The sequence below is a fragment of the Elephantulus edwardii genome, unplaced genomic scaffold (genome assembly GCF_000299155.1).
Source record: "Elephantulus edwardii isolate Elephantulus edwardi_28Jun2011 unplaced genomic scaffold, EleEdw1.0 scaffold00315, whole genome shotgun sequence".
NCBI classification, from domain to species: Eukaryota; Metazoa; Chordata; class Mammalia; order Macroscelidea; family Macroscelididae; genus Elephantulus; species Elephantulus edwardii.
Window position 1 is genome coordinate 245,979 of NW_006400065.1, and position 16,086 is coordinate 262,064.

General features: G+C 49.5%; 1 protein-coding gene across 1 annotated transcript in view; it reads left to right on the top strand.

The window, feature by feature from the left end:
* Positions 1 to 32: 32 nt before the first annotated feature.
* Positions 33 to 16,086, top strand: part of BCAM (basal cell adhesion molecule (Lutheran blood group)) — a 22,157-nt gene continuing 6,103 nt past the window's right edge. Inside the window, exons 1-8 of the mRNA XM_006901214.1 lie at positions 33 to 114; positions 2,428 to 2,549; positions 3,531 to 3,759; positions 3,841 to 3,911; positions 4,195 to 4,291; positions 4,370 to 4,552; positions 7,551 to 7,690; positions 8,711 to 8,867. Of these exons, the coding sequence (XP_006901276.1) occupies positions 33 to 114; positions 2,428 to 2,549; positions 3,531 to 3,759; positions 3,841 to 3,911; positions 4,195 to 4,291; positions 4,370 to 4,552; positions 7,551 to 7,690; positions 8,711 to 8,867 (1,081 nt within the window). The remainder of the gene's footprint in view (positions 115 to 2,427; positions 2,550 to 3,530; positions 3,760 to 3,840; positions 3,912 to 4,194; positions 4,292 to 4,369; positions 4,553 to 7,550; positions 7,691 to 8,710; positions 8,868 to 16,086) is intronic.

Below are 16,086 nucleotides of genomic sequence, written 5' to 3' on the forward strand. Positions count from 1 at the left end.
GCTCAGTCGCCGCCACCGCCGCCGCCGCGAACATGGAGCCGCCGGACGCCGCGCCCGGGGCGCGCAGGGCCTCGAGGCTGCTGCTGCTCACGCTGCTGCTTGGGGCGCGCCCAGGTACGGCTCGGCCTGAAAACAGCTGCACTAGAAGGGGGTGGCCCCTGGGGACCCCGAGAAGGAGGGGCAAGACATGGGGATCCCGGGGAGGAAGGATATGGGGTGACCCTCCCCTTGAGACCTGTGGACAGCCAGCAGGGAGGCAGGGAAGAGCGTGGCAATGGATCTGGAGGTACCTGAGAAGTCAGCCTCCAGCCCCTTGCCGCTCAAGAGCCGGGATTCTGGGGCCCCTAGTACCTCCCCCTCAAATTAGCAATCTGGGTCCCCAGCCCCTTCCTCCTCCGACAGTCCGAGACTCCAGCTGCCAGGACACAAAAGACCAAAAGCCCCAGGACTCCTGCTCAAAGTTTGAAGGGGACCCAGGGATCGCCTCAAAGAAGCTTTTTGGGGAATTCTGAAAGTAGCCTCTGAGGCCAGACTCTACAGCCCCCAGACCCCCTTGGTAAAGGCTAGAGCGCCCGCCCTGCACACTGACAGTGGAACAAAGTGTTTCCGAATGACAGTGCCCCTTCCCGGGGCCCCAGATAAACTCACACACCTGCGCTGCTGGGAGGGCAGCGGGCGCCGGGGCGCTGAGCTGGGGACGGCGCCTAGAGGGAATGGGGCTCAGGGGGGACCCGCCCCGCGCTCCAGCCTGGCCCCACGTCTCCCCCTCCCTGGGGACTGGGGGGGGCGAAGTGGGTCCCTGGGAATCCAGGCCCCTGGCACAAGCTTGGCAAATAGTGGGTCCCCAGGGGCTAGGCTGGGCCAGGCTGGGCAGGGAAGGGAAGGGAGGTTCTAAGAACTGAGAACTGGTGCCAGGATGCCAGCCCAGAGGGTTAGAGAGAGGTTTCCTGCCAAGAAGACAGTCTTACTGGAGGACCCTCTGCCTACCAGGCTCAATCTCAGCCCCTCCTCTCTTAGACCTCAGAGTTTAGGTCCTCAGCGCCTCCTCCTTCAGACTCAGAAGTCCAAGACCCCAGGCCCTTCTTCCTTCAGACCTTAGAGTCCAGGACCCTCAGCTATCTCCTCCCCCAGATTCAGGGTCCAGATTCCCAGGCCCCTCTTCCATTACATCTAGGGGTCCTGGCCCCCAGCCCTTCCTCCCTCATACCCAGAAATCCAGGCCTCCGGGTCCCCTCTCCCTCACACACCCAGGAGTCCAGGGCCCCATTCTCCTCACTCAGACCCAGGAATCTAGGACTCCGGCCTCCTCCTCTCTCAGACGCAGAAGTTTGGGGCCACTACCCCTTCCTCCGTCAGACCCAGGAGTCCAGGACCCCAGCCCCACCTTCCCCTCCATCAGTACTACGAATTGAGCCCACAGGGCCTTCTCCCCTCAGACCCAGGATCTTGGGCCTCAACCCTGTTCTGTTCTGGGGTGACTCACCTTGCCCCCTATCAAAGAGACGGGGGCCCAGGGGTGTCCAGGGGGCTCTGGCGCCAAGCTGGGCAGGTCTGAGCCAGCCTGTCCCTCCCACATTCCAGAAACCTGCCCAGCCCTGTCCCCCCTCACCACCCCCACACACCCAGCCCGCCTCAGCTCCAGGCCTAGCAGCAGCCCACACTCCAGACCCCCCGCTTCTGAGGGAGGGAGGGTGAGCAAACCAGGAATGAAAGAGAGAGAGAGAGACAGGGACTGAGGAATGGAGATGAAGACACTGAAACCAAGACAGATAGGCTGAGGCCGGGGACTAGTGTCCACATGACGGAGATAGAACCAAGCAGGACAGGAGGGGTGACCATGGAGCTGTACTGGCCTGGTTGGCATTGGTACCAGGGGGACCTGCCCTCAGCATGCCCTCAGCCATTTGGTCTGACATGGTTTTAACCCCTGGTGATGGAGTGGAGGCCGCAGGGCACCATGCTGTCCAGAGAAGAGCCCTCAACTGGCTAGAAGAGGGAGGGTTGTCTGAGGTCAGAGAGAGAGAGAGATAAGAGACCAAGGGAAAGGAGGCCAGGGAGGCCCCATATTGGATGCCTGGGTCTGAGAGAGGAGAGGGTTTAGGGGTCTGGACAGAGGAGGATACCTGGACTCCTGGGTCCAAGGGAGGAGGGAACAGTATTGGGGGCCTTGGTGTCCTGTGTCTGAGGAAGGAGGCAGTAATGGGAGCCAAGTCTCCTGGGTCTGAGGGAAGAGGGGTCAATAGTGGGGGTCCTGAACTCCTGAGCCTAAGGGAGTAAGGAACTGGGATCTTCAACAACTGAGTCCAAGGGAGAAGGAAGTCAGAGGCCTGCACTCCCAGGTCTGAGGGAAGAGGACTCTGTCTGGTGGACTGTCCCTGAGGGCAGTGCGTGAGTGGGTGGGTGTAGAGCACTCTCTCTCTCTCACAGGAGCTGAGGCTGAGCTGCACGTGTCTGTACCTCCGCTGGTGGAGGTGATGCGAGGGGAGCTTGTCACTCTGGACTGCACCCCTTCAGGGACCCACAGCCATTACGTGCTGGAATGGTTTCTGGTGAGCATAGGGGTGTCGACGGCTGCTACCTGGCTGTTTCCATTATACAGATGGGGAAAACTACGGCCCAGTCAAGACTTACAAAGTCACCTGGTGTCTAGGAACAGCTGAGATTAGAGTGATGTCCGCAGAGTCCTGGTTCTTGAGAGAGACGCAGAGACAGAAAGAACATTCGGGGACAAAGACATCGGAAAACCAGAGACTCAAGGGGGAGGGATTCAAGAGAAGTGCACCATCCATCTTCCCAAGGATGAAGCTCAGAGACAGGAAGAGTTAGGCCAGATGGATGAATGGAAATGAGAATCATGGGGAAGAAGAGGATAGGATGCTGTAAGAATGTTCTTGTTGTTGTTGTTATGTGCTGGCACGTTGAAACCAACTCAGAGCTGAAGCAGGTTGTCAGAAGTTATCAATTCCACGGGATGAGATTGCCCGTCTTTATCCCACAGAGCAGCTGGTGGATTTGAACCTTGTACCTTTGGAATGGGAGCACAGCTCCTTACCACTAGGTCATCAGGGCTCCCTAATTTACATTAGAGGAATTGTCATTAATATCATGAAACAAAATGTGTTTGAATGGTTGGATGGAAACCCAGTGAGTTTCGTAATCATTTATTTGGAACACAATAAAAAAACAGAGAGAGAGGGATGATGGAGACGCTCCCACCTCATGATGACCCCACACGTGACATAGACCCCAACACTGTATGGTTTCCTTGACTGTCATTTTTATGACAGCAGATGGCCAGGCCTTTCTTCCGTGAGAGAAAATGAGGGGAGGGGAGGAGAGGCAGCAGAGTGAGAGAATGAGGGAGTGAAATAGAGGCAGAGAAAGAGAAGGCAGAAGATAGGAGGCCGGGGTGGAGGGAGCAAAGGGTCCTGAGGGAGAAAGTAGCCCAGAGACAAGCAAGAAGGGAAAGGCGGGAGGGGCAGAGAGAGGAGGGCCAGGCGGGCAGCCCCACTGAGACCCCTTGTCCGCAGCTGGAGCGCTCCGGGGCCCGCCGCCTCCTGGCGTCTGCAGAACCCCAGGGCATGAAGCTACAGGGCATGGTGCACAGTACCCAGGCCCGCAACCCCCCGTACCAGCTGGACTCCCAGGGCCGCCTGGTGCTGGCTGAGGCCCAGGTGACCGATGAGCGGGACTACGTGTGTGTGGTGAAGGCCGGGGCGGCGGGCACTGCCGAAGCCACCGCAGGCCTCCGTGTCTTCGGTGAGTGAGGGCTCCCCAGGGGAGGGGAGGTAGGTGAGGGCCCTGGACAGGGCTCCTGAGGCAATGTGATCGATCCCACAGTAAAACCAGAGGCCACCGAGGTTGAGCCCAACAAAGAGATGCTGTCTGTGATGGAGGAGTCGGCACAGAAGGTATCTCAGGGATGGACTGTGATCCAGGGGCCTGGACAGAGAAGGGGCCAGAGGGGCTTAAGGCAGGGAGGAGGCTAGAGGCCCAGAGTCCCAGGTCTGATCTGGGGTGGACTGGAGGCCTAGATTCCTAGGTCTGAGGGAGGAGGGGGCTGGAGGCCCAAAGGTCAAATCTGAAGGAGGAGGGAGCTAGCGGCCTGGACTCTCAGGTCTGGATAATGAGGGTCTGGACACCCACTTGAGAGTCCTGGCTCCAAGCCCAGGGCCAAACCTGTGTCACCCTCAGATTGCCACCTGCCTCAGCGAAAATGGGAACCCAGCTCCCAAGATCACATGGTATCGGGACGGAAAGCACCTGGACGTGCCCATGGAGGTCAACTCGGGTCAGTGCATTGCAGTCATGGGGATGGGAGTGGGTGGCCACTGGGGTCTGCTGACAGAGCCTGCCGTGTCTCCTATAGAGGGCTACACGGCCAGCCGCACCATCCGGGAGGCCTCAGGCCTCCACTCCCTCACCAGTGACCTCTACTTGCGACTCCACAAGACTGACCGGGATGCTACCTTCTACTGTGCCGCCCACTACAAACAGCCCCAGGGCCATGAAGGCCGCCTGGACAGCCCGACCTTCCGCCTCAACCTTCACTGTGAGTCCTCCCACCCGACCCAGTGCAGAGACGCACTCACGAGACCCACCTGCCCTGCCGGCCTCTGCTCTCCCAGCTCTTGCTAAATTGGGTCCTAATCCAGCGTCTGGCCCCTAATCTCACGCTGACCCCGCACCCACACTGATCTCTGGCCCTTGACTTGTAACTTCACCTTCTTGTAACCCCTTGCCTTTGAGCTCAGATGTGGGAACCTGAACCTTCAATTTTATATGACCTCAAAAAACCTGATGGAGGGACCCTATAATCAGTGTTGACTTAATGACATTGGATTGAGTTAGATTTTTCGCATGTGGCCTGAGGCATTTGCTGCAAAAAGTAAAGGACTGCAGCCTTCAAGATGGATTGAAGCTCAACATTAAGAAGACAAAGATTCTCACCACTGGGCTGATTGGTAGCATCATGATTGATGTGAACAGATTGAGATTGTTAACAGCTTCAGCTTGCTTGGCTCTACAGTCAAAACTGTAGGCACCAGCAGCCAGGAAATCAAAAAATGAATTGCATTGGGAAGATCTACTGTCAGAGATCTCTCCAAAGTACTGAAGAGCAAAGATGATAGAGACTAAGGTGCACGTGAGCCAGGTCATGGTCTTCACAATTACGTGCCGTGCGTCAGAAAGCTGGACAATGACTAAGGGTGATAGAAGAGTATTGAGTATACTATGGACTGCTGGTGCAGGAAATCAAAAGATGAATTGCATTGGACAGTCTGCTGCCATGGACCTCTCCAGAGTGCTGAAGAGCAACACTGTTAGTCTAGAAACAAAGGTGCGTCTAATCCAGGCCATGGTCTTCTCAATTACTTATTATGCTTCAGAGAGCTGGACAGTGACTTGAGGATGACAGAAGAATAGATGCCTTCGAGTTGTGGTGCTGGAGGAGAGCCTTGAACATATCATGGACTGCCAAGAAAACAAACAGGTCTGTCCTAGAGAGGGTGAAACCAAGTCTCTCCTTAGAGGCTAGGATTTTGAAGCTCTGCCTCACTTACTTTGGGCACTTGACCAGGAGAGATCGGTCCTTGGAGAAGGACATCATGCTTGGAAGGGTGAATGGACAGCGCAGGAGAGGGAGACCCCAGATGAGATGGATTGATACAGTTACTGGGGCAATGGGGGTTGGTGAGTCGGAGTTAGCGAGACTGGCTCAGGACAGGAAAGGGTTCAGAGCTGCTGTACATAGGGTCGCTATACATCACAGGCGACTTAATGGCACATAACAACAGTAATATACTATGACAAGTTTAGAAGCAGGAGTGGCATCCACTTCCTAAATAGCATGCCTCTGTAAACTCTATGAACTTTGATAAATGTCAATGGTTGTAGAGGGGCTTCAGGCCTTTTGTTCATAGGGTTGCTATGAGTTGTGCTCAACTCAAAGGCAATCAACAACAACAACAACAACATGGACTGCTAGGAAAACAAATAGGTTTGTTCTGGAGAGGGTGAAACCAGGCTGCTCTTTGGAGGCAAGGATTTTGAAGCTCTGACATACTTTGGGCATGTGGCCAGGAGGAACCAGCCCTTGGAGGACATCAAATGTGGAAGGGTGGAGGGGCAGCGCAGGAGAGGAAGACCCCGGATCAGATGGATTGAATCAGTGACTGGGGTAATGGCATTAGTGTGTCAGAGACAATGAGATTGGCTCAAGATAGATCAGGGTTCAGAGCTGTTGTAAATAGGGTCGCTATGAGTTGCAAGTGACTCAATGGCACATAACAGTGTGACGAATAGAGAACAAAGTTCCTTCATGGCTATCAGATCTAATGGCTTAGTGTGCAGGGAATTGCACTCCTAACTTAAAGGCTATGATGCCTCTCTGGTGTTTTGTATCCAGTGGCTCCTTGGAGAAAGCTAGGCAATCTCCTCCTTTAAGATTTCAAAAACCAGGGAGCTCTGGTGGCTTAGTGGCAAGGAGCTGCAACTACAATCCCAGAAGCGCACGGTTCGAATCCACCAGATGCTGTGCCAGGGAAGGAGGGACAATCTCCTCCTGTACCAGTTAGATCTGATTTGACGGTACACTCACACAAAAATAATAAAATAAATAAATAAATAAAATTTTAAAAAAATATTTCAAAAACCAAGCTTCTTGCCATCGAGTTAGAACCAACTTATACCTTGACTTACAGCTATAAGGTTTTCAGGGGCTGTAAATCTCATGGGAGAAAATAGCTCATTTTTCCCTTTCTTAGCAGTTGGTGTATTTGAACTGCCATCCTTTGAGTTGGCAGTGCAACTCCTTATCCTCTGGGCCACCAGAGCTCCTGCGAGACTTTCAACCTCCCGAAAACCCATTGGAGGGGTCAGGTATCGAGTCTGTTCCTACTTGAAAGATGTATATGTCGAGGAAGATTTATTTCAGAGAACGGGCTCCCACACCAGGGGCCACTAACAAGTCCCACGTCTGTGGGTCAGATGGCAGGCTCGTGGCTTCTCCTGGTGCATGGAGCTGCCGGGATGGATGAGCCCAGGATCAGCGGGCCAAGTGGCAGGCTGCTGGCTGGTCGCTGAGGCCGAAGACCCCAAGATTGGCAGGCAGTAATGGCTAACCACTGGCTCAAGTCCGTAGATTTTGTAGGAGATCAGAGAATTATGAACAAGATGCAGGATCTAGATCAAACTAAAAGCTCACTGGCTTTGCCAGACTCCACGTATAAGTGATGAGAGTCATGTCCTCAGGGAAAGTCCCCATCCATTTACTCACTGCTCACAGCAGAGGAGATGATGTTACAAGTCAAGGGTCAGAGATCAGTTGCCTTCATCACGAAGGGGATGACATGACATCAGGGAGAAACTATTGCAACTGCCAAACCGTACAGTAACTGCTGAGCCAGTAAGAAAGAGGATCTAATTGATTGACACACGGCCCTAACCATCAAGACATTTACCCTTCGCCTCCACCTCCATGCTGACCTCCATGCCTTCATCCACTCCTGCCTGTCATCTCTGCCTCACCTCTTCCCTCACCTCCTTAGATCCCACAGAGAAGGTGCAGTTTTGGAGGGCCAGCCCGTCCACCACCGAGGGCTGGGTACGAGAGGGTGACACAGTCCTGCTGCTTTGCCGGGGGGACGGCAGCCCCAGCCCGCCGGATTACACCTTTTACCGCATTCAGGTGATGATCCCATTGTCTCTTTAGGACCCTCAGCCCCTGATCTCTGAAACATTGTCACCTGCTCCTAACCTTTGATCCCGTGGCTAGGGACCAGACTGATTTGTCAGCCCCCAGAAGCCAGATCCCTGACTGGAGAGAGTCCAGACTTAATAGAGAAGTCTTGTTGTATAGTGGTTAAGCGTTCAGCCGCTAACCGAAAGGTTGGCAGTTCAAACCCACCAGCCACCATTTCACAGAAGAATGACATGGCAGTCTGCTTCCGTAACAGTCTACAGGCTTAGGAACCCAGGGGCAGTTCTACTGTCGCCTTTAGGGTCTCTTTGGGTCAGAATCGCCTCCACGGAAGTGGCTTCGGTTAGAGTTTTGTTTTGACAATGATACCTGTCTGAGGTGATGTCTGACTTAGAACCCCTGACCCCTAATTTGAGAGTCGTAGCAGAAGGGAGCTCTGGTGGCCTAGTCTGTAAGGAGCTGTGCTGCTAACCCGAAGCTCATGCCCTTTCTGGTGGTTCGAATCTTCCAGCCGCTCTGAGGGAGAAAGATGGGCAATCTCCTCCCGGATGATTTACAACCTTGAAAACCCACTGGAGGGTCAGCTGCAAGTGGATTCTGCCTCCACAGCAATGAGTATTTTGTAACTTTTTGACTAGCAGAAAGTCCCAGGGTGGTGCCAACAATTTGCATGGTTTGCAGTCTGTTGACTTAAAGGTTGTCAGTACCAATTTACCTGATAGTGCTGAGGAAGAAAGACCTGGCAATCCGCATCTAGAAACCCCTGTGGAGAAGTTCCACTCTGTCACACGTAGAGTCAGAACACACTTGATGGCAACAAGGTTTTCTGTGTGTTACTTTTTTAAACTTCCTGGGATACCTGCCTCAGGTGACACCTGCCTCAGGCGACACCTCTGATCTTTGTAGTTACTGACCTAATAGGAGGCTAACCTGGTGACCACTGACTCTGACCTGGGTGACCCTGGCTGTGGCTCCTCACCCCGCGTCCTCCTTTACCTGTGACCCCAGGACCAGCAGGAGAAGGTGCTGCATGTCAACCTGGACGGGAACTTGACCCTGGAGTCCGTGCGGCGGAACCAGAGCGGCACCTACGGGTGTCGGGTGGAGGATTACGACGCCGCTGAGGACGCCAAACTCTCCGATACCCTGGACCTGCATGTGGCCTGTAAGAGACCCTGAGACGTGGGGGCACAGCATGCGGCCTCACCCTCATCCCTTTCCAAAACATTCCAGAACCTTCTGTCCCTGTCCCTCCTCTTTCTTGGGTCTATTTCATCTCACACCCTCCCATCTGCTGACACAAAGCATTCCAAGAATGAAATTTTATTAAGAAAAACATAAAAAATGTTTTAATTTTTAATCCCTTTTTTGTTAATATTTTTATCATTCATATGCATTTTGTTTCAAGCATGTACATTTTATACAATCTTTTTATTGTATAAAGTATATGTTTTTTAAGACTGTTTTACACAATCTTTCATTTACAGCATATAGAATGAATTTTTTAAAAAAATAATTTATTTGGTTTTTGTAGTTTTTTTTTTCCTTGTCTTATTGTGTACAGTCGAATCTGATCTGACTGGCACAGGAGGAGATTGCCCCTCTTTCTCCTGCAGACCACCTGTTAGATTCAAATCTGTGCACTTTAGGGATTGCAGCGCAGCTTCTTGCCACTAGGCCACCAGATCTCCCTTGAATAATTTATTTAGTTTTTGTTGTCATCCTGAAAACTCCTCACAGCTAGCATGTAATGTATTAGAGTTAGTATCCGGCCATTTCTCTGCAGACCGTTTAGTGACATGGTTTGTATGGGCTGGTTTATTTGTGGTTGTCGTTGTTTTAAATGTTAAAAATTGTGATTTGAGTAAAGTTTACAAACCACATTGGTTTTTCCATTCACGTATTTCTACACGTAGTGTTTTAGAACATGATTCTCAGTCCCCTCAGTGTACTTGCACTCTTCCCACTTCTTCCCTATGGTTCTCATTTCCATTAATCCTTCTATTCTACCCTTTTCTGCCTTCATGGCTTTCTCCTCGGGCAAATGCTGCTTTTTGGACCTTATATTGTAGTTACTCTAAGGAGTGAATGCCTCTCTTGTGTTACTGATCACGTATAGGCCTGACTATTGTTCAAAAGTAGAGCTTTAGAAGGAGGTGTGATTTTTTTGTTTTTTTTTAAAAAGTGAATTATGTTCCAGATTTGAAGAGTAATTGAGGGCCATGGTCTGGGGGGTTCTGCCAGTAAGCCTGGCTTTTTAAATGCTTTTTTAGTTTTGTTCTGCATTTCCCTTCTCTATCCAGGATTGTCTTCTGCGACCTGTTTTAGCGTATTGAATGCATTCTTCAAGTTATGCTCTTGTCTGAATGATTCCACCACTCTTAAGAATGGCAGGTGTTGAGAAACAGGTTCAAGTGGTGACTGTGGAAGCCCAAGGAGCTGTGCAGTCACTCCCTTCAGCTAGTTTTCTCAAAGTCCAGAGCAAGATCTGCCCCCACCCTTTAACTATCCTGGAGGCCTCAGCTGGGCAAACCTGGAAGAGTCCAGGCTGAGTAGGGACTCTTCTATGCAACACGTGTCTGAAGGGCTCCAGAGCTCCATCGAGGCTGTCCATGTTCATCCACATGCAAAGTGCCTGCTGTAGTGGGACACAGATAGCTACGTTTTAATTTATTGCATTTATGAATTGGTAAAAGCATTATTTCTTTTGATGGCTTATATTACTCTTCCACCCTTGTCCTATATCCTGTGCCCTAAAACCAATTAGCCTACTTTGGACAAGTGCAGACATCTATTGCCTTGAATAAGTTTCCTCCAGGTGTGCTCCAGTCTTGAATTTATTTCTTATCTGTATGTTCAAGTCTTTGTCATCAAAACCTGTTTTCCACATTTCAGATTCAGTTGTGAATAACTTCATTTTCCTTCATTAGGAATCTTTAAGCAGGGAGGGAAGGACATCCCAACATCAGCATCTATTTTTGGCACATGGAGGGGTTTTTTTATCACTCCTGTTTGCACAGAGCCGGTTTTTCTCTTCTGCTCCCCCACTCCCTGCATGAGTGTCTGCGTCAGGGATATGACTTTCTGAGAAGAGTGTGGCGGGAAGAGGGAAAACCCAATTTGTGTGTGGACTCCTCGCTGAGCTTATTGAATTGGCTGCAGGACTGACACAGGTTGATGTTGAACTTTTGGTCTCATTTGTGAAAACTTATACAGTTTTTCTGTGCTACACTACATCCAAATCACCAAATGACAGATCAGCCCTTTGTGATCCTTGGTGTAATGAACTGCTTCTTTGGGGCTTTTTCTTTCTGGGAAGCGGGGAGAAAGGAGCAAGGTGCCACCCTGCTCTTCATTTGTATTTTGGTCCCAAAATGTAAGTACAATTTTCTATGTTACTTTTTTGTGGTAACTACCAAGATGACTATTTTAATTAGATAAGTTATATGAAAAGGAAGGAAAAAATCCATGTCTAAATAATAAATTAAAAAAGCTACCCAACAACAACAACAACAAAAAAAAGAATGGCAGGTGTTGGACCATTGACCAACCAGAAGGTCAGCAGTTCCAATCCAGCAGCCACTCTGAAGGAGAATGAGAAGGCAGTTGCCTCTCATTAAAACAAACACCCTCGGAAGCCCGACGGAGGGTAGTCACGAGTTGGAATCGACTTGACAGCAGTGGCTTTGGTTTGGATTATGGTTCAGCTGCTGCTTTGTAGGTTGGTGGTTCAAACCCACCAGCCAGTCCTTGAGAGAAAGATGAGGCAGTCTCTTCTCCTAATGATTTATAGCCTCGGAACGATGGAGGTTCCCCATGAGGCAGAACTGACTCATTGAGAGTGAATTTGTTTTAAGACCCTCTGCAGGGAGTGCTGGGGGTGCCGTGATTAGGGTGCTTGGTTGCTAACTGTGAAGGTTGGTGAAGTCGGTGGTTCAAATCCCCATCAGCCACTCCTCAGAAGATGCTGTTGTTGTCTCCCATAGAAGTTTACAGCCTCCAAAACTCTACGGGGCAGTTCGGCTTTGGGTCTCTGTGTGTTGAAATGCACCCTGTGGCTGTGGGTTTGGTGCGTCAATCGACTCCCTGGCCCTAAGCTTCCTATCAAAATTTGTGAGTTGGTAGTGTCAGTTGAATCAGAAGGCTCTATCTAAAGCACAGACCTGACCCCCCTCTGCTTAGAACCTGCTATGGCTCCCTAGTGCCCCTGAGAGAGAGATAGAGAGCACGCTAGATAGGGCGAGAGAGCACCTAGTTCTTCCCCAAGACCTTCAAGGCCCTTGGAATCCTGGCTTGGCCCTCGGGCCAGCTCTCCCAGTCAAGGTTATCTCCTCCTTGCAGCCTATGCCCTAAACTTCCTCCTGGAAGCCCTTCTCACACCCTAAAAACTTCCCTGAAGAGTGACTCAGAGAATTAAACTCTTGACTACTAACCAGAAGAATTGTGGTTTGAATCTTCCCAGGGGCACTTGGCTTACCTGGGCTGAGGTGGGTTGTTGGGCTTGCTTCTGAGGGCACTAGGGAGCTATGGAGTGTTCTATGCAGAGGAGGGTCAGGTTTGTGCTTTAGAAAGAACCCTTTGAGCAGTTGCCCACTTCCTCTAAAAGGGTCCACCTTTGAAAACCCTGTGGAATGCAGTTCTACTCTGCAGACACAAGGGTTCGCTGTGAGTCGGAATTGACTCATCAGTGACAATCAACAATAAAAACCTAGGCATGCTTATCTGATCGGGACCTTGTGCCAGGTATTATGGACACACCTGTGAACACGACAGCTCTGGTCCCACCTTCCCAGAGCTTGTCCAGCTTAAAGGAAAAAGTAGGTGCTTCTACAGGGGGTTGGGCTGGAGGGACGAGCAGGGGAGCCAAGAGCACTTTTTGGTTCAGAGGGTTGTGTGTCCGGAAGCCGGTGCTGATGTGGAGACCCGCAGGGAGGAAGTTTATTGGAGAATACCTTGGAAACTTAGCTGAAACAATGGACTCAAACAGGTTGTTTTTAAGTGTCTTGGCGGCAGTTCCTGCTCTCCGCAATCGTCTGTGTGACAGAAGGACAAACCTCCCAGTCCTGCTTCACTGCCACAGTCGCTGTTGTGTTGAGCCCACTGTCGAAGCCACTGTGTCAGTCCATGTCATTGAGGGTCTTCCTCTTTGTTCCTTTTTGAAGCATAATGTCTTTTCCAGGGGACCGGCCCCCCCTGATAAACTTGCCCAAAAGCCTATGATATGAAGCCTCACCATCCCTGCCTCTCGGGACCGTTTTGACTGCACTTCCAAGATAGAGTTATTTGTCGTTTTGACAGTCCATGGTCGATGCAGGGTTCTTTGCCAACACAATTCAAAGTCTGTCTTATTTATTCGTAGTTTAACATGAAGCCCCGGCAAGTACCTAGGCTTAAGTCAGGTGCACCTTAGTCTTCAAAGGTCACATTTCCACTTTTTCAATAGTTTAAGCGGTCCTGGCCGGCAGATTTGCCCAGCACCATAGCCTTTTGTTTTGTTTTTTAAATTTTTTTATTATTATTTTTTGTGTGAGTGTACCGTCAAATCGGATCTGACAAGTACAGGAGGAGATTGTCCCTCCTTCCCCGGCAGAGCATCTGGTGGATTCGAACCGTGTGCCTCTGGGATTGTAGTTGCAGCTCCTTGCCACTAGGCCACCAGAGCTCCCCTGCCATATGCCTTTTGATTTCTTGACTGCTGGTTCCATGGGTGACGATCGTGGTTCCCAGTCAAATGGGGTAAATCCTTGACAACTCCACATGTTTCTCCATCAATCATGATGTTGCTTATGGGTCCAGTTCAGACGAATTTTTGTTTTCCATATCTTGTGGTATAATTCAGACTGAAAGCTGTAATCTTGGAGCTCATGTCTGTCTGTGTGTGTGTGAGAGAGAGAGAACATTTTATTGCACCTTAAGTGAAAGTTTACGTAGTAAATTAGTTCTCCAGTCAATAATTCACACATATTGTTTTGTGACATAACATGCAGTTCCTGCAATGTGTCTGCACCCTTCCCTCTCTCTCCCTGGGTTCTCTGTTCTCACTCGTCTGGTTTCCTTGTTTACCCATGTTCTCATACAAGGTTTGAGGCAAATGTTGCCCATTAGATCCAGAGTTGATTGTTCTAAGTGGGCTGCTCTTCCGGGGTGTTACTTATTCACTCTGGTGGCCTAGTGGGTAAAGACTTGTGCTGCCAACCCAAAGGCATGTGGTTTGAATCCACCGGCTGCTCTGCGGAAGAACGGTGGACCGTCTCCTACCATGTAATTTACTGCCTCTGAGAACTACTGGAGAGGCAGTTCCAACTTGATGGTCCACAACAACAATTAGCAGGAGCCCTGGTGGGGTAATTCATTACATGTTGGGCTGCTAACCAAAAGATCAGCTGTTCAAATCCACCAGCTGCCCTACTGGCTCTAAATAGGGAATCTCCTCCTGTAAACATATACAGTTTTGGAAACTCAATGGAGCATTATCGTAACTCAGAATCAACTTGATGTTTTGTTTCTGGTGGCACGATGGTTATGGCATTTGACTACTAACCAGAAGTTTGGTGGTTCGATCCCCCTAGCTGCTCCTAGAGAGGATGATGTAGCGTTCTGCTGCTGTGAAGATTCAGCCTTGAGAACCCTTAGGGCCAGTTCTGCTCTGTTGTATATGGTCACTATAAGTGGAACTGACTCAAGGCAGTGAGTTTGGTTTTGTGGCCCAGTGGTAAGAGGTTGCCTGCAATCCCAAAGGCATGTGGTTCACGTCACCAGGAGACGATGGGCAGTCTTTTCCCATGCAACTTACTGCCTCTCAAAAACCCGCTGGAGGGTCAGCTATGAGATTCCAACTCGATGGCACATAACAATAGTAATACTATTGAACTTCTTAATTTGTTTATTGCCAATTTGTATATCATCTTTGGAGAAAGGACTGTTTAGATCCTTTGCCTATTTTTAAATTGTTTTGTCTTTTTGTTGCATCTTTGATATTTATCAGTTTTTCAGATCACCTTCACATTCAGCACGCAAGGTTGTATCAGGTTGGTTCTGACTCTTCCTCCAATCCTGATGCCACATTCTGCATCAATATAGTCTGGCTTCTTGAATTATTTGCTTAACATAGAGATTGAATGCTGCTGTTTGGATTTTTTTTTCTCTTTCTCTTTTTTGTTTGGATTCGTTATCTAGCATACAGATTGAATGTTTTGGTTATGAGGTGCTTTCCAGTCTGCTGCAATTCATGGCAACCTGATAACACGTCTGAAACGTGCCCTATCTTCTGCCACCCTCCTGATCTCTGATAAGTCCATCATACAGTCACCGTGTCAATCACCAATCACCCCATCTTGTTGACAGGTACAGAGAAAGGTCACAACCCTGCCTCACACCTTTCTTGCTTTTAAACCATACAGTATCTTCTTGTTCTGTTCGAACGTCTGCTTCTTAGTCCATGGGCAGGTCCACCGTGATCACAGTTAAGTATTCCGGAATTTTCTTCTTTGTAGTCTTACCCATAATTTGTTATGAACCATATGGTGGAAGTAAACACAGGTAAACAGCTTTCTGGTATTCTCTGCATTTGGCCAAGACCCATCTGATGTCAGTAGTGCTTTGCATTATCCCACATCCTCCTCTGAATCTGCCTTGAATTTCTAGCAATTCTCTGTCAATGCAAAGTGTCCCGGTTTTTAAATCTCCAGTATGATTTTCCTTATGTGTGATATTCATGGTATTTGATAATTTCTGCCTTCTGTTGGATCACCATTCTTTGCAATGGGCATAAACATGAGACCCCTTCCAGTGGGTTGGTCAAGTAACTGTCTTTCAAATGTCTTTATGTAGACCAATGAGCACTTCCAGCATTTCAATTTTTTTTAAATACTGGTTTATTTACAATGTTCGTATACATGGTTTTTTATCCAGAACTTTTCCATTTGTTTCACCCACCTCTCCCTCCACCCATCAAATTGACCCTATGATTAACCACCCCCACTCCCCACCCATTCTGACCCTTATGCTCCCCCTCCCCCCTTGTATCCTCATACTCGTTCTACAATAATGGTCTTACACAGTATTTGTCCTTATGGGACTGAGTTAGTTCACTTAGCATAAAGCTCTCCACTCCCTCCCGTGTTAGGTAATGATTTACAAAATCATTGCTCCTGCGTGCTGCGTCATTCCATCATGTGAATGTGCCATAATTTCACAATCCATTTGATTGTGGTTAGACATTTCGGCTGTTTCCATGTCCTTGTGATGGTGAATAACACTCCTGTGAAGTTTGAGATACACATTTCATTGCTTTTTAAAATTTTTTTTATTTTATTTTTTAATTCTTTTTAAATTTTATTTTATGTGTGTGTGTGTGTGTGTGTGTGTGTGTGTGTGTGTGTGTG